The sequence below is a fragment of the Numenius arquata genome, chromosome 2 (genome assembly GCF_964106895.1).
Source record: "Numenius arquata chromosome 2, bNumArq3.hap1.1, whole genome shotgun sequence".
In the NCBI taxonomy this organism is placed as follows: domain Eukaryota; kingdom Metazoa; phylum Chordata; class Aves; order Charadriiformes; family Scolopacidae; genus Numenius; species Numenius arquata.
In genome coordinates this window covers 14,333,901-14,357,030 of record NC_133577.1, presented here as the reverse complement: position 1 = coordinate 14,357,030, position 23,130 = coordinate 14,333,901, and the positions used below count along the sequence as shown (strand labels likewise).

Here is a 23,130-nt window from a genome sequence, read left to right as displayed (position 1 = left end):
TCTCTTGCCAGAGAACCTGTGCTACCCTGTGTCACCCTCCATCAAAAAAAAAAGAAAATCTAATCTTTGAGAAACAGTCTTCCCTTAGTTTATATTCTGATGCTATTACTTCTGCTGGAAAGAAAATACTAATCAGAGCAATTCTATTAGAACTAATATAGTATGACAGCTTAAATTAATAAATTCAACCCCAAATCGGTAAATACAGTTTTTCCCCATGAAGTCTAGCTTTTTTGCCTCATTTTGCCAAACAGCTGTTCTCTTCACCCACTCCCATCTACATTGCATGCATTAACTTTGTGTGACATGAAAGTAAGCATGCTGCAAGCCAACAGGGAAAGTCTGGATTATTTTACTCAGGCCACTAATTAAAAGTACAGCAAAGGAGTTACTATTTTCAAAAAACCATTATAAAACTAGGAGCAACTGATGATTGTTTGCCAGATTGTTTACGAGATGTTTTAACCGCTACTTTGTTTCTGGTTGATGGCGACCCTTCATTCCTAATCAGATCTTCAGTTGGGCTCCTAAATTGTGTGCACGCATGCTGTCTAGACAGCCACATAACATTTCCCTTTCAGACCAGTCCTCATTGCTCTGTGGCACAAAATAGGTCTGTTAAGGAATTTACATGATAGCTAAACACTACAGCACTAATACAGTACTACTTAGCTACACAACTCCATCCTCTCATTGCAAGGACTGATGCCTGGGATTGGGTGTTTCATTTGGAGAGCATATTAGCAAAGACGTTTGTCTTTTCCAACATTTAAAATTTGCACACTTGGTACTACAGTTTCCTAGGGATAGGAAACTTATTTTATGTTGGTTTCTAATCATGTAAGCGTTAATTCAACAAGGCCAAGTGCAAGGTCCTGCACCTGGGTTGGGGCGATCCCAAGCACAAATACAGGTTGGGCAGAGAATGGATCGAGAATAGCCCTAAGGAGAAGGACTTGGGAGTGTTGATTGATGAGAAGCTCAACGTGAGTCAGCAATGGATGCTTGCAGCCCAGAAAGCCAACCATATCCTTGGCTGCAACAAAAGAAGCACGACCATCAGGTCCATGGAAGTGATTCTGCCCCTCTACTCTGCTCTGGTGAGACCCCACCTGTAGTACTGTGTCCAGCTCTGGGGCCCCCAACATAAGAAGTCCACCCCAATGGACCTGTTGGGATGAGTCCAGAGGAGGGCCATGAAGATGATCAGAGGGCTGGAGAACCTCCCTATAAAGACAGGCTGAGAGAGGTGGGTTATTCTGCCTGGAAAAGAGAAGACTCCAGGGAGACCTTGTAGCAGCTTTCCAGTATCTGAAGGGGGCCTACAAGAAAGCTGGAGAAGGACTTTTTACAAGGGCATGTAGTGATAGGATGAGGCGTAATGGCTTCAGACTGGAAAAGGGCAGATTTAGATTAGATATTAGGAAGAAATTCTTTAGTGTGAGGGTGGTGAGACGCTGGAACAGGTTGCCTGGAGAAGTTGTGGATGCCCCATCCCTGGAAGTGTTCTAGACTAGGCTGGATGGGGCTTTGAGTAACCTGCTCTAGTGGGAGGTGTCCCTGCCCATGGCAGGGGGGTTGGAACAAGAAGCCCTTTAAGGTCTCTTCCAACTCAAACCATTCTATGATATATAATTTGCTGCTTCGTCTGATGTATTTTTTAAATCAACAACAGGGTGATAAAATATATTTCACCCGATTCATTTAGGAACAGAAGGGAATCAAACTTAGTTGTAGGTGTCCGACAGGAATCCTGCAGATGAGGAGGTGTCTTCACCCTCTGTTACCTGAGCCTTTTTACACGCGGTGGCCTACGCTACGCCACTGCTCGGCCTATTTGCACAGGGTGAGCTCAGCAAGTGCAGGGAGGTGGCTCGGGGGCAAACACTCTGCTCTCCGCTCCGCCCCGCTCTCCCCGGGCGCTCACCGGGGCACGGACGTGCCCCGGTGAGCGCCCGGGGAGAGCGGGGCGGACCGACGGTTCTCCGCCGCTGCCGGTTGCCCCACGGACAGCCCATCCCGTCCGGGACAGAAGATGAAGAGGGGCCCAGGGACCCCATCCCGACATCCCCTCTCCTTCCCGGTATCCCGGAGCGGCGGGGCGGACCGGTTCCCTCCCCCTGCCCCTCCCCGTCGCCCTCCCCCGGGCTTTTATAAAGCCGCGGAGTTTCCGCGTCCTGTGACTGCAGTCAGGTGGTTGCGAGGTTTCCCTCCCTCCTTCTCCTTCCCTCCCTCCCGCTCCCTCTTTCCCCAGCTCGCCTCCCCTCCCGGTGTGGGCCGGTCCAGCGGGGGAGCCGGCTGTGAAAAGTTGGAGGCGAGTTGCTGGCTCGGGAAAACTTTGAAGCGAGTTGCCGGCCTGGGGAAATTTAGGAGAAAAAGTTGCCGGCTGGGGAAAGTTTAGAGGCGGGAGAGCCGCGGCCCCGGCCTCCCCGCGGTGTCCCCGCCGGGCCCTGCAGAGCAGCGCCCCGCGGGAGGGCCGAGGATGGCCGGCGGGGAGGGAGCGGGCTCCGGCGTGGCGGAGTGCCGGGAGCATCTCTTCAAGGTGCTGGTGATCGGGGAGCTGGGCGTGGGTAAAACCAGCATCATCAAGCGGTACGTGCACCAGCTCTTCTCCCAGCACTACCGGGCCACCATCGGGGTGGATTTCGCGCTCAAAGTCATCAACTGGGACAGCAAGACCCTGGTGCGGCTGCAGCTCTGGGATATAGCAGGTAAGGGCCGGGGGCGGGCGTCTCTGTAGGGCGAGCCCTGAGCTCGCAGAGGCCTGTGAACGTGGTTATCTGGGGTGCCGGGGCCCGGCCTCTGCGGAGCAAAGTGTATTTTAACTACGAAGTCTGTCGTCTTGTTTTTCTCCTTCCATCTATTACTTGCAAGCCCTCCTGTCTGCGTTTGAGGCACAAATAAAAGGAGGTCTCGATGTGGGAGTGAGGTTTTTTACTTTTAATAGCCAGTGTGTGCTCCTGTTAGCTGATGTTGTGGGGCTCTTGGCTTGGCACAGGGTTTTACAGCGGTTCTCAAAAAGCTGCTCCACTCTGCAGGCTCCAGGGCTCCCAGAGGGTTCCTGCTCGTACTGCTCGTCCTGACCTGCTTGCCTGGAAGCTTGTGGCCTTGGTTATGACTACTGCTTAAATTCATTCACGGTTATGGCTCCATAATACTTCTAGATGAAGTAAATGTCTTTTCCAAGTAGATTGTGTTTAGTGAGTGTGCTTTACAGGTTAAAGAGAACTCAAATAACTAAAACTGTCCTCAAAGGAAGTATGCTCAAACTTTGTATGTCTGGAGTTGCCTACTTAATGTAAAAGTAACTTGTGTCCCTGCAATGTGGAGCAACAGAATGGCACTTGAGTTACGCTTAGTTCTACATTGAAATCATGGGTCTGAGTATCAAAAAGATACTTAGAGCACATGGAAGCAGAGAAGCCCTGTTCACTTGTCCAAACTACATGACATTCCTTTCCTATATATAATTCACAACTGTTTAACATTTCTGTCTTAAAGACTCCAACTGCATACCTGCCATGGTTAACTTGCTTATGCTGCGGTGTTAAAACATAGAATCATAGAATGGTTAGAGTTTGAAGGGACCTTAAAGATCATAGAGTTCCAACCCCCCTGCCATGGGCAGGAAATGCCACAGAACAAACTGTTTTGCTGTGGTCTTGTAGGAAGTCTGTGTCCTTAACTCCTTAATCATCTCAAGTTGGTGTTGCGTTTCTAGTTTTGTGTGCAGTTTTGTGTGTTAACCTGCAGCTCTTTTCATCCCTCTCCAGCACGGTTGGAGTATTTCCTTGGATATGAAAAAACAGACTTTATTTCAAATGTTCATGTTTAAGTTTATGCTACTAGAAGATATGAGGGTAACAGCTGGTAGTTACTGTTTCCATGACCTCCCCTCTTTGTCAAGTGGAAGCTGGGAAAAGAGGAAGCGTAACGTGGCTGCTGTAACCCTGTGACAGACGCGATGTATGTCAGCTTCTGGGCTCTCTGCTCTAAAGATTATCTTAAACCACTTCAAATATGATTCCTCAAACTAAAAAGCCTGCTTCTTACTGCCATATGCTGAAACACGTGATAGATCTTTCTGCTGTTGGCCTGTAGGGCAAACTAAAGGATCTTCTAATTGCTGTTTTGGAGAACAAGTAAAATATTGGCATGCTTTTGCTTTTGATGGGTTCCTTTTATGGGTCAGTTTTAACTGCCTTTGAATCAATTGGCAGTATTGGTGCAAGCTGCTCCAACACTCTGCATGTATTTTAGCAAGTGTGGGGTTCCAAAGATTAAGGAGGGGAGACTATCAGGATCCTGGGGTTTGGCAGGCTGCCATGCTTGTGTTTAACTTCTTCTCAGCCCTTGGTTTCTTAGACTGGGTTAGGCTGTGTGCTTTGCCAAAGCAATCTGTTTCAACAGGCTAGGCAGAATTTAGCTGTAACTTACAACAAAGTTTGGACAGAATATTATGGGAAGTCCTGTCAATACACCCATGCCTTAATTTCAAGATCTAGAAGATGGTATTTTTCAATCTTGATTATTGCCCTTAGGGACATGGCTATGTGAAAAATAAGTTAAGACCTGCTGATAAATCCCTAGAGGCTTCTGCTAATGTTGCTGATAGACTGAAGAATAATGTTTTTCCTTTCACTGAAATATTTTTCCTGTTTTACAGTATGGTGTATACTTTTCTATGAAACTCCTGCCTGGCCTTTCCCTAGCATAAACAGAGAAGGAAAACAACTATTTTGCAGTTTGCCTTCCAAACTTATGTCTAATCTGGTAGTTTAGGTTAGTCTGTTTCCAAGGGGGAGGCAGTCCTTCCCTAGTCAAAAAAACAAGACCAGGAATGGAAATAAGATTATTTTTAGTGATTTTTTTTTTTTTTTTTGGTTGGGCTGTGCTTAGCTATTGTGAGAGTAAGAGTAACAGTTCAGACTCCAGATGTCAGAACTTGACATCTCAGTTAAGCATTAATCATTAAAATAAAAGGGATTTTAGTATTCATAAGGGTGTTCCATGGTCTAAAAACTGCTAATGTCCTTGAGCTGGGAATGTGTTCTGCAGCTGTCTGTGTATATACTCATGAATGTTTCTAAATTCCTGAGGATGTTAACAGGTTTATATAGAAATTATTAGAAAACCAGATTGAAGATGGCTTCTATGTAGTCATAGCACATATTCCCTAAAGCGCTTTATTAAAGTGTGTAACAAAGTATCTGAGCATGTGATAGTCACTCCCTTTTAACTCATCAGCCCGACTGTCTTCTGGCTTTCAACAGCTCATGTAGATAATTTTGTCTGCTGGTGTGTACAGACAAGCAGCTTTAGATCTCTTGAAGAGATCTAAATCTTATGGTAAGTAACATTACATGTGACTTCCCTGAAAGCAATATGGTGCTGGCATTCTGAATTGATTTTAATGCATTTAAAAAGGCTTCTGAATTAAAGTCTAACCTTTAAGCATAGTAAGGCATGTCATTTTTCACGAGATCAAAGCTTGTATTTAACAGTTCATCAAAAAAAGCTTTCCTCAAAGAGCTGGGTGCTGCAATTCAAGGTTCTGTACCTATATCAATGATAAGAACTAACCATGTAGTTCAGTCTTCAGCTAAAGATTATAAAGCAGATACTGTGCTGGCTTCTGGTGTGATTGTAGCCAAAATGATGAATGCTGTGTATTGCAATGCAGCAGGTTTCTGAGTGACTTCAATTTCTTGTGCTTGCTGAGTTTTTTTTAGTGATTAGCTAATTCTACTGAATAGAGCATGACAGTGTGATGCTGCCTATGGTATTTTTCTGGTGAAAATAGCCATCCTGTTGTAAGTTACAAAGTAATGCAAATTCCTGCAGTAGAATCAAAGGGGGGGTGTGTGAATTAGTGAGGGGGGAAGAAGGTTACTGTTGTGCCTGGACTTGTATATTCCAGAAATACTCAGGCATTTTAGTTTTTAGACACAGGTTGCAGCTTCTTGAATAATGGAGATGAAGATGCTTACTCCTAAGACTGAACAGTTGCTCTCAAATTACCTTGGTTGCAGCATGAAGTGTTCTGAAAGAAGCTGAACAAATTACATGCATGTTCATACAGGAGCAAAACTTTGAAACCTTATCTGGCCTTAGGCATTATTCTTGTTTTTTATCTTGACATGCAGAGTTAAGATAAATCTCTCTTCCTGGATACATTCTGTAAGTGTTAGAATCAGGTTAACCCCCTTCATCAAAGGACATAAATAATTGGTGAAATAAATAGGAGACAGGAGTGAGTCATTGTAAAGAGATGTAAAGAGATACAAAGCAAAGGAAACTTCATGATAGGGAAGTGCTTTTAAAGTCTATTTCAATACACAACAGATTCCTACTTGACATGTTGTTTAGAGTATACTGCACTGACCACGATGTAGTGTAGGAGGTGAATATAGCATATTGATGAAAATCAAACATCATTGAAAGAACACTTTAAGGACTTTCTGTATCATAAAAACTTTTTATCTGATTTTATAAGACCAGCACTGAGTAGTGTTAGCTGCTGCTTTATTATCACTTTGGTTATCACTGTCAATCACATCAGCCTGTTCAAACATGCAACTCTTTGGGGAAAAGAAGTGGTAAAAGTCACAGATGATCACTTGAGCTTGGTTTCTCCTGAAGAATCTCGCTAATGACAACTGGTAGACAATTTTTTTAAAGCTTTGGCTGAGAGATTCTGCATTGACTTTGGTCTAATAGCACCCTTCTTCCAGGACTTCATTAGAATTTCTTTGTAAAGTGATTATTAAAAGTGAAGCACTGCTTTAAGTGCAAGAGTGTGGCTATTAAATTGGCCAAACAGAAGAGGAATGATTGTACTTCAGTGTTCTAAACATGCTTTATACAAGCTCTCAGGAGTTGAATAAGTCTTGTAGCATGCAAATTTATTATTAAACTCTTGTCTGTCTCCTTGAAAAGATCTGAAATCTGACTTGTTAGAAGTATATACCAGCCCCAAAGAGGGTGGAGAAATCAGATTAAATATTTTGCTCAAATACTAACTTGAGGAAGAGCTGGCATATCCCATCTTTTTATGAAGACAAATGAGTCTTAGATATGTGAGTTGATGTTAAGCTTTTAACTTTTCTGGGAATTTAAGTTGCTCTCACCTATAGGAAGCCATGAGAAATGGGGAAGTGTGTGCAGGAAGCTATGGATGTGGGAGGAGAATTTAAACTGAAATGAGCACTTGCAAAGCAAGACAATGAAAGCAAAACGCAAACCTTTTCACTTAGTTACACAGGTGCAATTCTGTAGCTAATAGACCTTAACCTTTTCTGTCCCGATGCAATATTTCCTCTGGAAAGGTGGAGTGCTTGGCAGCTATGCACTATCTGTGGAACATAGCTGTGTACTGCTGCATGTTTTGGTGTCTGAGTTTCAAAGGCATTCAGGCTGTGAGATAGTGTACTTCCATGTGAAAAACCTTATAGCTTCAAGCAGCTGTATATTCCAGTTTGTCTGTCTACATTTGTGCTATTGACATGTCAGAAGACTACCAAGTTGCTTCTGTGTACCAGGTCATTAACTCATGTCTTGCATTATGGACTGATTCTATTTAAAAAAAAAAAAAAAGGTCTAAAGCAGCCTTAAGGGATGTTAATGCATCCCTGAACATCTATGGGGGCAACTAGAACACTTCCTCCATTTCCTATAGGTACATAGCTCTGCAGTAGAGGCACATACTTAAATTGCTTTTCAGAGGAGTCCCTCCTAAGTGTAGAGAGCTTTGAGGTCGTAGTCCTTAGAGGTAGTCAAGGTAGTCTTGTAACGACTTGCCTTTACCCACAAAACATTTTGAAGATCAGTGGAGGTATTAAAATGGCAACTCCTGCAAACAAAACCATGGAGAAATTGCCTAGCTGTGTGCCTAGTACAAGTGAGCCTAAGGTGTAGGCTAGAGAATCTAGGCATAGCCTGCCCCCAACTGTGTTTTTTCCTGACTGTTATGATATTTAATGAGTGCAATTAGGAAGGAAGGATGAGAAATGTGCAGCTGCATGAGAAATGGATGCACAACTTAGAGTTCAGAGCTGTATTTCAGAAACTGGTAAGTGGCCTGAGGTTATCTCACAGTTTATAGGGTGCTTGAGATTCCAGGTACAACTCTTTCAAGTGGAGCTGGGAGCACTATCATGAGGCCTCACCTTGAATACTGTGTTCAGTCCTGGGCCCCTCACTACAAGAAGGACATTGAAGGGCTGGAGCGTGTCCAGAGGAGAGCTACCAAGCTGGTGAGGGGTCTAGAGAACAAGTCATATGAGGAGGGGCTGAGGGAACTGGGCATGTTTAGTTTGGAGAAGAGGAGGCTGAGGGAAGACCTCATTGCCCTCTACAACTACCTGAAAGGAGGTTGCAGAGAGGTGGGTGTTGGCCTCTTCTCCCAAGTCAATAATGACAGGACCAGAGGAAATGGTCTAAAGTTGCAGCAAGGGAGGTTTAGATTAAATATTAGGAAGAATTACTTTACTGAGAGAGTGGTCAGGCACTGGAACAGCCTGCCCAGGGAGGTGGTGGAGTCGCCATCCCTGGAGGTATTTAAGAAACATATAGACATGGTGGCGCTTCAGGGCATGCTCTAGTGCCCGAGATTGTAAGGGGTTTTTTTTGGTGTGTGTATGGTTGGACTTGGTGATCTCAGAGGTCCTTTCCAACCATGATGATTTTGTGATTCTGGTAACAGCTGAGACAGGTCAGAAAACTCCCAGTCAGGGATGGACAATCTTTTATGTCAAGTTCAGACCAATGAAAAAGATTTGAAAGACTTGTGGCTGATTTCAGAGTGTTTCCTGCTTGCACACATTTAAGTATAAATCTCACATAAGAAATTACTTAAGGGTGCTGTTGGCTGGAAACATGCAAGACTAGCAAATAAGGTTTGAGGAGGGAGAAGTAGAAGGCCTGCTCACGTTGAAAGGCTTTGAGTGTTGTCTTAGAAGCAATAGAGGGAAGAAACAACTGGAAGAATGCTGTATGTTTCCTTCAAGAAACGAACCCTCTGTGGGAAATCTTGTGTGGGTGTCCTTTCTTGTGACTCTCCAGGAGCAGCTGAGTTAGAGTTATGAGCTTTCAATAGAGAATGACTTGCCATGCTTGGACTCTGCTGCTAAGTATCCAAATAAGTGCTGAATGTGTTAAACTTGTTTCTTCTTGGTGTGTCTCCAGACATCTCTGAATGCAGACAGGTTGTCAGCATGCTTTCTTTTTTGGAATTCTTCTATTTAAGTATTTTTTTATGAAATGCTATCAATTAATGTAGGGTTATTGGTCTTGCTGATGAAGTGATTTCCTTGTCTTACTAGTGGGGTGCTGAATCATTCACATTGGTGATGGTTCTTGTGCTTAGTACTGTGTTATATAGCAAAGTACTCCATATTAGTTACTTTAAACTTCTTAAAGCCTTAGTGCTGATGGAATTCCATCAGAATATGGGAAATGTTACTGTCTTGAAGCTGGTGTTGTAAGGCAGTTTAGTATGATTATTTTGATTATGCAAGACAGGACTGCTCAGTTAAGTTTCAGTTAAATGACAGAACTAAGACAGATGTTCTTTGAGTGTCTTGGAAGCAAGCTTAGAATTTCTCCATAGGCTTTTCTAGGTGTCCTCTAAGAAATGGGGTTAAAGATGTGAATTTAAAAGACCATTTGATCTAGTAAATGTGTAAGAGTTTGCTGTATTGATCTTGCATGTACTCTTCTATCAACAATAGAAACATCACTTAGTGCTTGAGCTTCAAATCACTATGGAATAGATGGAGCTTCAGCCTTATTTTTCAAATAATAAGTTCATATCATATGTAGCAGTTGCTCAAAGATTTATGCTGTCTAGAAGATCACAAAAATACTTATCTAGCACTTTGATACAGGGAATAAGTATGGATGGATACCTTTCAAATGGATGTGTGTGGGAGCTACCTAAGATACCTAAGTTCTTACAGTGGACAGGAGGAAAAATACTATCTGTCACACAACATAACTAATTTTTTGGTCAAATTATGATGTAAACTAGAAATCTGTGTGGAAATCCATTAACTTACATTGATCATGAGCTATTTTGAGGCAAGTATTGGTTGAATTCTTGCCCTTCCTGTAATTGTGACTCAAGTAGTCAGGAAGTAAGCTGGATTGATAAGACGAGTGCATTAACCTTCAGAGACAAGGTGGTGCAGACAATATTAAATACACACTTTTCTCTTAATGTGTGGAGTTTACATGAATGTAAATCAACCTTTATCAACTAACCTTGCATCTGTGTTGCAGCTTCAGAGTCTTGGTGTCTTCACCTTATTTACATCTCCACTTTGCCTCTTACCAGTTCAGGTTTTTTTGTGCACAACAGGACAGGGTGTCACTGAAGTGTGTGTACACAAGTACAATTTGAGTAGGCAAGTGCTATAAAGAGGTTGTTCTAAACTGATTGCTTTTTTACATGTATAATGAAATGAAATAATCTTAGCTGCCCGGCTCAAAAAAGACTCCAGCACACTATAAAATCTCTTCCCTTCAGTAGCGAGCATGGATGCTGGGTTTCAGTCTCACAGCTGTTAAAATACCTTCTCTGAACACCCGTGGTAGTCCATGCCTTGCCTTTGTAGTCTCTTGTAAGATGTTCCCTCCAAATGCTCACTTTGGAAGTTTTGCTGTGTGATATGCCATGTCAGAAGGAAGTGATTTGCAGTAAGGGAATTTCTATTTGCACTCTTGTATGAAAGCATAGGAATAACACTTGTGGAATTCTCGCAAGCATTAAAGCTGGCACGACCAGCAGCAAGCAGTGACTTCAAAGCACAACATGCTTCTCAAGCTACTTGTGCTAGAACATTAGATGTTCAAAATTCTCCTCTGGCTGTGGAGACATGGAACAAAGGTACATGGGGTGGTAAGAATGACTTGAATAATGATGGGATTTCAGGAGTTTATAGAACTTTTTTAGAAATAAACATCTTAACTCTGTCCGGAGAAAGTATAGCCCATAGTAGTGGCTTCTAGATCAGCAGCTAATGCAAACCAATATTGCTTATTGTATGGATTTTAGCAGCTTTTCAAATAATCTTTTTTAAAAAGCAGTCTGAGGCTCACTGCAAACAGCTTGTGGGAGCTTGTTTAAATGCTCCCTGACTATAGTGTTGGGTAGAGCAAAGTGGCAGCTATTTGATACAAAATGTGCCATGACACATTGACCATTTTAGAGATTAACATTTTTTCAGTCTCGTGATAAAGTTGTTCTTGAGACAAACTGACTTTAGAATTCTCCTCCTGTGTGCTGTGAAATGCTGTAGTGCCATGCAGCATCACTGTTAAGTTCGCAGTACAGCTCTGGCTGTGTGGCAGTACACCAAAGGAGATGGATTAGAGGGTGTCAGGCATGAATATAGCTTAACTCTGGCAGGTGACTTGTTTAAGTCTAGTTAAAGCAAGGTAGGAAGTACCAATTCATGCTGTTGCTGGCAGTAATTGGTCTATGTCAACTCTTTCTGAATACTAACGCAAGGAGAGTTTTTCCAAACATGCTGCATTTCACAGCTAGTTAGAAATCAAATAGCTTGGTTGACTCTACTTTTCTGGGGATGAAAATCTAGTGCTTAGTCAGGGACTTTCTCTTTTGTTAATTTGCTGTTTATCAAAGATGCAAGCAAAGCAGGTGAGGCTTTTATACAAAATCGACTGTCCTAATTTTACATATAATATGTTTGATGTTGGACAAAGCCAGTTGAACTATAAGTGAAGGGTCTTGCCTCTAAACTTCTTAAAGGCAAGATAGTAAGCTGTTAAAGTCATTTTGGACAGTCTTGAATACATTAGATTTGCCTAAGGCTACAAGTAGCAATGAAAAGTTCCAGTCTTACTGTTGAATTCCCTAAGACTTGTGCAAATGTTTAAAAAGGGATTTCTACCCTAGAAGGAGGATGGTGTGCTTTTTCCAGCTATCAGGATGATAGATGCGATCAGCTTTCCTGATGGAAATCAGATGTCTAACTTGCACATCAATGGTCTTGCTATTTCACTGGTAGTAAACAGGAGTGTCCTGCTTTGGAATAAAGTATAATAATACCAAACAGTGAATGGAAATGCTAATCTCACTGACTTTGAAAATTCAGGTAGCTAACAAATTATTAGAGTCTGGCTGTGTTGTGCAATGAAACTTCAGAGCAAGCTATTTCCTACCATATCAGAATGAAATACTGACTTCGAAGAACATGTGAAAACACTTTGCATTTTGATTTAAACAAATAAAATACTGCTGCACCTGACCTGATATTATTTAGTGACTTTCCAAAGTCTTTTTCAGTGACTTTTAAAGTCTCTCATACATAGTATATATATAGCGTATATGTATATATAGTACACTGTGGATATATATAGTATTCTGTGGATGCCTGGTCTGACAGTGTCTCGCTCAACAGAACTGCTTCAACTCATCCTGCCACTGCCTAATGTAGACATAACCAGAGTACCAAAGGTCATCTCTTTTGGTAAAGTGGGAGACAGCTGGATAGGGATTAACTGGCTGATTACATTTTTCCCTGAAGACTGCCCTTTCTTGGGACCCATACTGTCAAGAAGAGGTCCATTCAGTGATCAGTTACGTTTCCCACACCACCCTTAGTAAGAAAAGACACTCGCAATTCACTTAATCATCTAAGGCTGCTTTTTTCTGTTAGAAACTGTAAGAGCTGCAGTGAAACTGTTTCTATTACTGTCTGATAGATGAAGATGTAGTATTCTTGTAGTTCTTGCTTTTTAACCTCTTGGTGTTTGTCACCAGAACCACAAATACCAAATATTTCCATAATGGTGGAAAGTAAAAGTCAGGCTAGATGTGCTTGTTTTTTTTTAAACTTACAGGTTTCTAATACCTGCTAGAGCTGCTACTATAGTTCAACTTCAGTGTTTTAAACACTTGACAACTTTGCACTAATAGCTTAAATGGGTAAGAATGAGGAGTGAAGAGCCATCTAGTACTGACTGTCTCAGCCTGTCTACTTGCTCTCAATCTGCAGCTGCTGCCCATGTGAAAAAGCAGGTAGACACACTTGAGCATGTCCTGTAATATTGATAGTGGTTTGGGTAACCTACTTCTTGCTGAATAACAGATTCAATCTAATTGGGTAAGACAGTTCTGGGACAAGCTGTGCTGGTTAGGGGAGTGGGGGGAATGCTGTCAGCGGTGGTAGCTTGCCGGTAGCATATTAATATATCTGAGAAGGAGCCTCAGTCAGCTCACACCCGACCCAGGTGGTGCTAAAATGGTCATGAGGTGTCTGGAGAACTGGGAGATGGACCCTCAGGGCAATTCTGGATATTTGCTTTATTGTGCCAAACATCCAGCTGTATGTAGGACCAACAGGCATCTAAAGTGTAGTTTGTTCTTGCCTCCAGTTTCTGAAGGACTTGGGTGAATTTTGAAAGAGATGGTGATTCTAATTCGGTGAGAGGATTGGGTTGCATGCCCAACCATTTTAGATGACACTTTAGCTTAAATCTACCACACCGAATGACATGAACTTTGAGAGATGGAATGGTAAATAAGGAACTGCCACTCAGATGTTTCTTGATGTTAGTATGTGAAGCCTGATGCTAGAAATTTGGGGAGTTGGGAAAAATCTTCTGTAAAGCAGCAAATCTGCAGCAGGGAAGAGAGTACTCATTAGGTTGGGCCTTCCACTGGCAGAAGGAAGATTGGAAAGAAGGGGTTTCACTTACTGTTGAATTGGGTTTTTTCCTGTCCAGGATGAATAAAAGCACAAATGTCTCATGGTCCAGGAAATTGTCTGAAACAACTAATTTGTAGAGTTTGGCACTGAAGTCTAAATAGTGGCATTGTGCTTGCACACTGTGTGGCTAATAGTTGATAACAAGGACCTAAGAGCCATGGTGTTGGCAATCAAATTAGAGTTAGTCTGGCTGTCACTAATGACCCTTCTTGAATTTTGGTATGACTAATATTGACTATTAATGGTCTTGGTAAATAGTTGATCTAAGAACCCTTTTCACAACGCAAGGAGAATGTTCAAGTATTCCCAAACTAGAACTGATTTATTACAGCCATTCACTGTAGCTTAATAAGCATCCTGTGATGTCTGAGTTCACTGCAGCATATAGTACCTATTGACAGAAAAACAGAATAACTGAAACACACTAGCAGGGTGCAACTTCTATGTGTTTTGAACTCTTAATTTGATTCACTAAGTGCCTTGAGCATTTTCTTCACTACTGGAGTATTCATTGCTGAATAGTTTTTTTGCTTGGTTTTATAAATTTGAGTTATGTGTGTGGTATATTCCTTCTTTCTGTTGAACTTAAACTGACTTTTAAACTAACTGAACACTTGAGTTTCAGTATTGTGAATGACAGTGTTAGCAAGATCTGCTTGGCTTTATTAATAAACTGAGGGCTGTTTGCTGTTTATCAGACTTGACAACTCTCTATTTTTGGGTCCAGGGGAAAACTGCAAAACTTCATTGCAAAGATCTTTGAGTTAGCAGGAAACAACTTTGGAATAAAACTGTTAGTTGTGCATTCACTTTTGGATGACTGTAGTCTAAACTATGCTTCTCTAGTTTAGGACTATTTGATGTATAACTGTCAAACTTGTTAAAATCAAATCTTGAGCTCTGGGCACCCATTAAGCTGATTAGGCTGTCAAAGATGACTTGAACTAACAGTACTCCAACAAAAGAAACTATTTGTTCCATCACTCTTCTGGTTGTCAGGCTTTTGTAACTCTTGATCATCTTTCTCTTTCTCATTAATGGCACAATTTTTGGAGGATATAAAAACTCTAGTCTCATCTGAAAGCGACATTAGACTTTGTCCAGTTGTCTGTCAGCATTCCTGATGAGATGCTACAGGATTAAATACAGGTGACACAACTCTGGTTTCCAAGTTGTGTGGCTTCAGAATAGACTAAGCTTAGATTTTATTTTTTTTCCTTACAAGGTAAGGGAACTCATGCTGTACTGTTGATATTGACAGAGATAAACCAAAATTTACCTTCACAGCAAAAAAAAAAAATTTAGCTGACAAAGCTTCTTCATTTTACTCTCCTTGAGTAGCTTCCTGTTAGTTCATATAAACTCTATGACTTCTTCCAGACTACTTACCATACCAAGATGGAACCCTGAGAAACTCAGTATCATGTGTATCCAGCAGTCATTTGTACATTAACTTGCTTTTTCTAGCCTCAATTCCCATCTTGTAGGAGGAGTTGAGAGCAAAAATAATGGTAGGAGTATAGAGTAACTCCTGCTAACTAAAAGCAACAACTGCCACAACAATGTCACTGCTGTGATAAACAGGACTCTTGTTTATTCCTTACACTGGGAAAGATTGCTGTAGAAACCCTTTAAAATGTACTTCAGGGCAAGGTTGACAGTGTCTGAATCTTATGAAGATAACATATCTTTTGCAGTGAAATAGAAGACATAGATAAATCTTCTAATGACAGACCTGGCTATAAATTTCTCATGTTGTTTTTAACTTATGGTTTATTCCTGTTATATTGCAAACTGGAAAGCAATAAAGCTCCCAAGCTTTGATACTTTTTTTTAAACTAAACTTTATTCCTGTGGTGCTGCTGTAGGGAACTGTATTAGTTCCTGATGCATGACATTATGCAAGTATTTCACTTAATGTTGTTGCAATTACTGGAAAATATGGTGACAATATGTGCTGAGTCATTTAGATGTGAAAACTTTGTGGTTAGAGGATTCAGAACTTTGCATTGCATGCAGCCAGTTCCATGCTGCCGAACAAAACCTCTGTTCTCCATGACCGCCCTCCAATTTAGCTCCCCATTTACACCTGAATCCCTAAAGCATTGAAATGATAACTTTTTGGTACTATCAGGTTTATGTCAAGGCACTAGAACCACTGGAATGATTAAGCCTCTGACCTTTCCATACTGCTGTAGTAACCAAGTAATTTTCCTGTCTTCTTCCTTTCATGATTATACACACCGGAGATCTTAAGTCTAGTTTCATCTGATCACTTTTAGCCTTTTTCCCCTCTAAGGGTATGATCTGCTTTTGGTACTGCTCAACACTAGTCCCACACATAGTGAAATAACTACAGCAAAAATTCTGCTGGACATAGGGAAGGGAATGAAAAATCCCTGGCTGAACTGAGCATGGCAAAAATGGAGTCAATTTAGTTTTAATACCGAAATAGAAAATGATCAGACTCCAAACTTTGGAGGAGTAGCATGTTCTACAGTTTGCTTTTTCTATGAGGTTGGGGTTTTTTTTGCAAGCAGAAAAACACTTGCAAAAGCTTTGCCTGAAAGTCCTGTTAAAGTTTCAAACGGCTGTCTAGAATGCTCCTTACACCCTACAAGCAGCTCAGCTGTTGTCAGTAATAACAGCATTTTAAAGAAAGTCTACTCGGTTCATACTGGGGTCTCTTTCTGCCTCATGCCATATACCTTTTACCACAACAAAACTGTTATCTTTTAGGCAGGCCATTGTTATTGCTTCTGTCATCTTTCTATGGAATAAAAATAATATCCATCCTCATAAGACCTCCAGATAAAACAGAAGAGCAGTCATATGCTAGTATGTTAGTGGATGTGAATTCTAGAAGTGAGAGCAACTTGTGTAATAAACTGTTTTGGAGTTTGGGCAACTTCAGAAAAGGGCTGCAGTCGTATTGGAGTGTATTTGACCTATTAAAAGGCATTAATCTGTAATACTGCAGTGGTGTTAGCTTGTGCGTGTTTTAGGGGGAAGGGGTATCAAATATGCCTAATGTAAAACTTAAATCCATCAATTAAAGATAGAGGCTTTTATGCTGATAGGCATATATATGCACTTCTCTTGTCTGCTTTAACCCAAATGTAAATTACAAAAGAATATGTATTAAAGTTTTTTCCAAATGTAAAGTTCATACAGCAAAAACTTGGACTGCTATCAATAAAGGCAGCTAGAAGTAAGACTGAAATGATTGATCTGGACGTCTGAAGCCCATGCTTTTTGATGGCCTGCTCTAGAGTACAAAGTAAAATGCAGTTCAGGGCAGGCTTATGTTCCTGCCAGAACTGCTGTCTTCTGACACCATGAGAAAAGCTACTGTACAAAGCCAAGCTCAGCTTCTGCGTTATTCTAGAGCTCCTGAATCTGACAGCACAATCCCACTTGCAGTGGCCTCTCTCCAGGACCCCGTGAGGGGATTCGGCTGGTCTGCTGCTCTGCTACAAGGCTGTTGTGGCCTTTCTGGCTCAGCATATCTGGCTTTTCCTGACAAGGGAAGGGTCTGTCATGGTAATAAGCTTCATGTAGGCTGGGGGATACTGGGACACGAGAAGTCATTAGTGTCAAGGAAGCAGCTGCCAGGCAATCTTGGTTGATTACCAGTCAACGCAGCTTTCAGGCTTATTATATTTAAAGGCAATGGGTTAGGTGGGTGGGTAAGACTGAGAGGGTGTCCATTTCTAAACCATTTCATGGCCAAACTGAGGAAATATTTCTGTAGAAGACTGGGTTGGTAACAGAGCACCGTAGACCTTGAGATTACACTGTTTGTTATGTGTGCCCATCCTATGGTGCAAAGGGATATACTGCCTGAGTTGGACACAAGGCCCAGTGCTTTAGCACAGTCGGAGGTGTTGCCATGTAACAGGAATCAATGATGAGACTGACAGCTAAACAAATAGGGAAGCTGAGAAGGAGCTCCTCATAGCTTGTGTCATGCTGTATACAGTGACTGGCTTAATACATTAAATTTGACTCTGCAGCTCCATTTGAGGGGAAAAAAAAAAAACCAACCCAAAATCCCCACAGTCTAAAGGTAAAGCTGCTTTAGGTGACCCAATTCACCTGTGGAAGCAGTAAAAGGCTTCTGGCCAAACTCTTTCCTAATGATATTTGATTCATGAAAACAGTGGGCACATGCTACAACAATTTGCAGTAAGGCTATACCAAAACCACCTTTTAGGCACAAGAATCCAGGGCCTAGGGAGGCAATGTGAGTTACTTGTATACAAGTTCTGCGTATGCTGTTTAGGAGACTTACATCACCAACGTGTGTCTTCCAGTGACACAGTCACTGAGATGCAGGCTTGGTGCCTGGCTTGCTGGCCTTTGAGTCCATGGCATAAATGCTGCTTCAGAACTTGAGCTTTGAATATGGAGGGAAAAGCTTTCCTCTTGCATGCTCCTTGTTCTCACACAGGTGATAATGAGCTCGTAGTCATGAAATTCATGTGTAACTTCCACTCCTGAGAATATGCTGTCCAGTGATGCAACATTGTTCTTTAAAGCTGAACAGCCAGAAATAGTCCACTTCATAGAACTTTGTAGTTCTCCGGAACTTCACTGTAGCTGCTGCTGCTTTCAGGCAATTCTAACAGCTGCTTAGTCAACCTTTTCTGAAAATGTCTACAGGGAATGAGCTAATCAGTACGCTGAAGTACTGACATTAAAATGAGGCAATTGAGCTAGAAAAGCATGCTGTTGAACAGCATCCCTTGTCAAGTTCCTTCACCTAATGAATATCTGGCTCTTTCTGAGAAGATGATAATACCCAGTTCTTCTTGTAACTGTTTGTCCTTGTTAATCAAAGGCAGACTAGAATGTTTATAAACAGAGGACAACTATGTTTCCAATTAAAAGTCTGACTTTTTATTCTAAAACTGCATATGCACTAAATGCTGAAAGCTGAAGTGATGATACACTGCAAAACTAAAATTTAGAGTGCAGGGGCTACTTTTCCCAATGAAGACTTCTGAACAAAGCAGAAAGGAAGTTTGGGCTTACTAAAATAGCTAAGCAACATGCTTGTACTTGACATTGCTACGCCCACTCCAGTACAAACACAGCATGATGGTCTGACCTTCCAAACGGAATAATAACTGAACTGGCACTCTGATTCTACATTTTAAGTATACTGACTACAATAGTTGTGCTTAATAAGGAAAGGCTTTAGTTGACTATACTTGCTGACCATTGGTTTTCTTCTTGATATATATATATATATATTTTTAAATAATTGTACTTTAGCTATTCTGGTAATCTTGTATCAAATCCTGGGATTGCTGCAGAACTCCTACAGTTGGAAATGATTCCAGAGAAGGTGTTAGACTTAAAAGCTAGTCGAAGATAATAGGTTTAGCTAGAACTGTTAAACTAGCTCCTTTTGAGCTTGTCCCTAAGCAAAAAAAAAAAATAAAAAAAAAATCTATAATATAGGTGACTTCTCCAGAAGATGCTTTGAAGGCTGTTAGCTGTGGAACTTGCAGAAACCCTTGTTAATCACCCTCCAGAAGAACCTCTGAGTTTGCTTAAGTGTCTAGCTGAAGCGACTAGGTTTATATCTAAATCTTGCGGAAGCCTTTTTTGAAGGCAGAATGCTTTGCTTATAACTGTGCTCGTAGTATTTTTAGGTATTACTTCTAAAAGAACACTGCTCAACAAATTAAGTTTTAAAAAGTAAATCCAATTGGTAGTTGAGGTTGCAAACTGCTTTTTAAGCATCTGACTTCTATGATGCAGATAACGGCTGTTACAATGAGATAACATGGGGTGGAAGAGGCAGTGGTGTATGAACTAGGTGACTAGACCTGAATGCCAAACAACAGTTCATGTATATAAAATCCTCTGTCACTATCCTCTCTTTCAGGCCAGGAGCGCTTTGGAAATATGACCAGAGTGTACTACAAAGAGGCAGTTGGTGCTTTTGTGGTCTTCGATGTCACAAGAGGCTCCACTTTTGAGGCTGTTTCAAAATGGAAGCATGATTTGGACAGTAAAGTACTACTTCCCAATGGCAGCCCCATCCCTGCTGTTCTTCTTGCAAACAAGTGTGACCAGAAGAAAGATGGCAGCCAGAATCCCTCTCAAATGGACCAGTTCTGCAGAGAAGGTGGCTTTGTTGGATGGTTTGAAACGTCTGCCAAGGTGAGCATAAAGAGGAAACACATTTTAACTCTTCTAACTATTGGCATAAGAATGGATGAATATAGTCATGTGTGGAAGAAAATTATCAAGTATAGGAAGTGACAGTGAAGTTCCCAGTGTTCAGTAAAAGCTGGAAGTGGTGTGTAGGCTAGCTCAGTCCTGAAGAAGACTTGAGGCATATTTAGTTTAGGTTAGAACTGCATCTTAAATTCAGAGAACCTTAAAATTACCTCGAAACCTTGACTAACTCAGTTAAAGTTTTCCTTCATCTTGCATGGATCATTCTTTAGAGTTATTATTCAGAGTCATTCTTTAGATGTTAATACTACTAAATGCTGATCAAACTATCCAAAAGATAAAAGTAATCTTTAGGTGCAGGCTTTTAAATTGCAGCTTCTGTCTTCACTGTTGCACATAGGAAGTGGTAAGACTCCAGAAGTGAACAAGCTATTTGCTCACTTGTTATTACCTACCCAGGTGATAATATCACTAAAGCACTTCTCTATTTTATCAGGCACTCTCAAGGCTGAACTGGAGAAAAACCAGTTGTTCTGCATAGTAACTTAAGCTGAGATAGTTGCTCTATCGAAACAGATAACAAAGTACCTTCATTTATTGTGCACTTTGTCTATAGACTTGGTCAATGCACAGATAAGCTTGTGGTAGCTTAGTTGGAAGTGAAATCAAACAGTTCCTTAAAACTCAATTGATGGTTAAAATGAAAGGTTCCTCTAGATGAAGGCAATGTGGGTGACAGACCAAATTACTGGTCTGGCTGATGACTCCTCTATATGGTAAGCTAAATCTCAAGGTCCCTCTTTTCCCTTGGCTTGCTTACTTCCTTGATCTGCTGCTGCTGAACTGGCACAAAAGGATGCTTAGACAATTATTTTAAAGAAAAAAAAAGTCTGTAAGAGGACTATGAGAAATAAAGTAACAAGCCTCTTCCTGGTCACTTTAAGGAAGAAGAGTACACAGAGGAATTGGGTAAATTAGCTAATCATTTGTTGCATCTGAATAAAGAATTCCCAAACCCACCCATCTGTTAGTAAAAACTCACATTTCAAGGCTCTTTATACTCAAAAATAATTCTAAGATTCTGTTTTGGGTTAGGTCTTCCCTGAAGCTTCAACTGCCCATAACACTGCTACGTATAAGTGAAAGTCTAGTGTCAGGTTGCATTTTAGGTGGCATTTAAGAAACAACAATGTACAACAAGGTTCTTGGTGCAGAGAAAAGTCCAGACAGTATTAGTCCTGTTCAATTATGAATTGACTTGTTTAGGACTCTGAAGAGGTGTAGTTAAAATAACTTAGCAAAAATTCAGGACAGTTTTCTTGATTTCTAAGCATACCAAATCAGTTTATTGTTTTAAGTCCTTCTCACTTAAATTTCCTGGTTTTGTCTTTCTGTTGGAACTGGTGCTTGAATCTTCAGTCTAGTCATCAGTAGTCTAGGTCCCACTCCTTGTGGATTAGGGACAATATTAAAGGCAAAAGAACTGCGGAGAATGTAAATATTCATAGAAATACCTTATGAACATCCTTACACTAAAATGAGGAGAATCCTCCTCCACTCTGGACAGGGAAAAGTGCTTACCTGCAAACCGACAAAAGCAGTTTGTTTCACACAAGCACAAGCTTAAGTGCAGCAGTGATGAGTCTAATGTTCTCATGACCTAACCTTGCTCATGTAGAGTTTAGATCTTCAATTGCAGAGACGAAAGAGTGTACGGGGGTGGTATTTCCTTTGAAACTAAAGATGAGCAATTCCAAACATGGTAGCCCTGTGGTTAGCTAACAGGTGGCCCAGCCAGGTCGAAGCTGTGGCCAGAGGCCCTTGGCACTGGCCAGCTTGGCCCCTCAGTATCTGAGATACCTAGAGATGTGTTTCATCAGGGTATCCTGCATACATGTGTTTCAAAGCATGCACAAGAAAATGTAGAGTGGCTTGATGAGGCACCCTGATTTAGCTGGGGTTTTGAGACTGATAGAAAAGGTCCTTTTACATAAGTAAGTGCATCCAAACTGCAGCAGAAGTGGAGAAAGGCCTCAAAAGGTAGAACACTACTATGAACAGTGTAACTGCTTTTTACCTTTCCTGATGCAGAAATGCACTTTAGCATTTGTGAGTCTTCCAAATGCAGGTGACACTATTACCCTGACTGCATGCAAGATTAGAGTTGAAGTATCCTATTTGTGATATGGGAGAATAACTTTGTCTCAAACATTTCTGGTAACTTTTTTTCAAAAAGCAAGTGTATGAGCAATTACTTGATGCATCTAAGCTATTTGTGTCATGCTGATGAGACTGTAGAATTTTTTTGTATTTGGCCAGCTTCTAATAGGGATGTGTGACTATTTCAAAAAATCACTGACTCCTTTCCTTTCAACATTTTTAGGACAACATCAACATAGACGAAGCTGCTCGATTCTTGGTGGAAAACATCCTTGCCAACTACAAAAGCTTTCCTAATGAAGAGAATGATGTGGGGAAACCAAAACTGGACCTAGACCCGTTGAAAGCAGAGAGTAAATCACAGTGCTGCTAATGCTACCACTGTTCACTAAATGTGATGGGATGAGCAGCAAGACTGTTCCTTAAATCAAACTGCTGCTATGGTGCTGCATTGTGACAATCCATATGGGGTGTCTGGTATTATCTGCATAGGTGATTCTTGTGGGTGTTTACATATTCCTGTTTAGCATGAAACTGAGTATCTTGTGAGTTATCACTCCACTTGCTTGAGTGGCGGCATCTAAGTCTCCTTAGTGTCTTCTTACTTGAGAACATAAGGTAGTGTTTACACTCCTAAAAAGGAACAAAGACAACATGCAGTGTCTAGTTTGCTTCTAGGACATATGCTACATTCCAAATAGGACTCACTCATCATGGTTTTAGCTGAATAGACACTTGCACCTTTAAAGTAAACTTTGTCACCAGAAATGTCCTACTTTAGCCTTCTTACCTACACACTTGTCCCTATTTGTTGTCCCGCACCATGAGGATCTGTCTCATTGCTGGTTCTCCTGGACCGTGACATCCCAGAAATCTTGAAGTGGCCAGTGACAGATGGGAGGTATCTTTCTTAGTGTGTTCACTAGGACTGAGTGAAGTAGATGGCTTTTACCAATGAGTAAGAACAAGATGGGTAAATCACTGTACTTAACAGGGGAGAAAAGCATGGCTATAGAGATATTAACAAAAATGTGTCTCC

At 41.2% G+C, this 23,130-nt stretch overlaps 1 protein-coding gene across 1 annotated transcript; it reads left to right on the top strand.

Moving 5' to 3' along the window:
* The first annotated feature begins 2,482 nt into the window (after positions 1–2,482).
* RAB32 (RAB32, member RAS oncogene family) lies at positions 2,483–22,464 on the top strand. Its single transcript, XM_074168798.1, has 3 exons — positions 2,483–2,711; positions 19,636–19,913; positions 22,315–22,464. Exons 1-3 carry the CDS (start codon positions 2,483–2,485, stop codon positions 22,462–22,464), a joined length of 657 nt encoding a protein of 218 aa, XP_074024899.1.
* Positions 22,465–23,130: the final 666 nt, after the last annotated feature.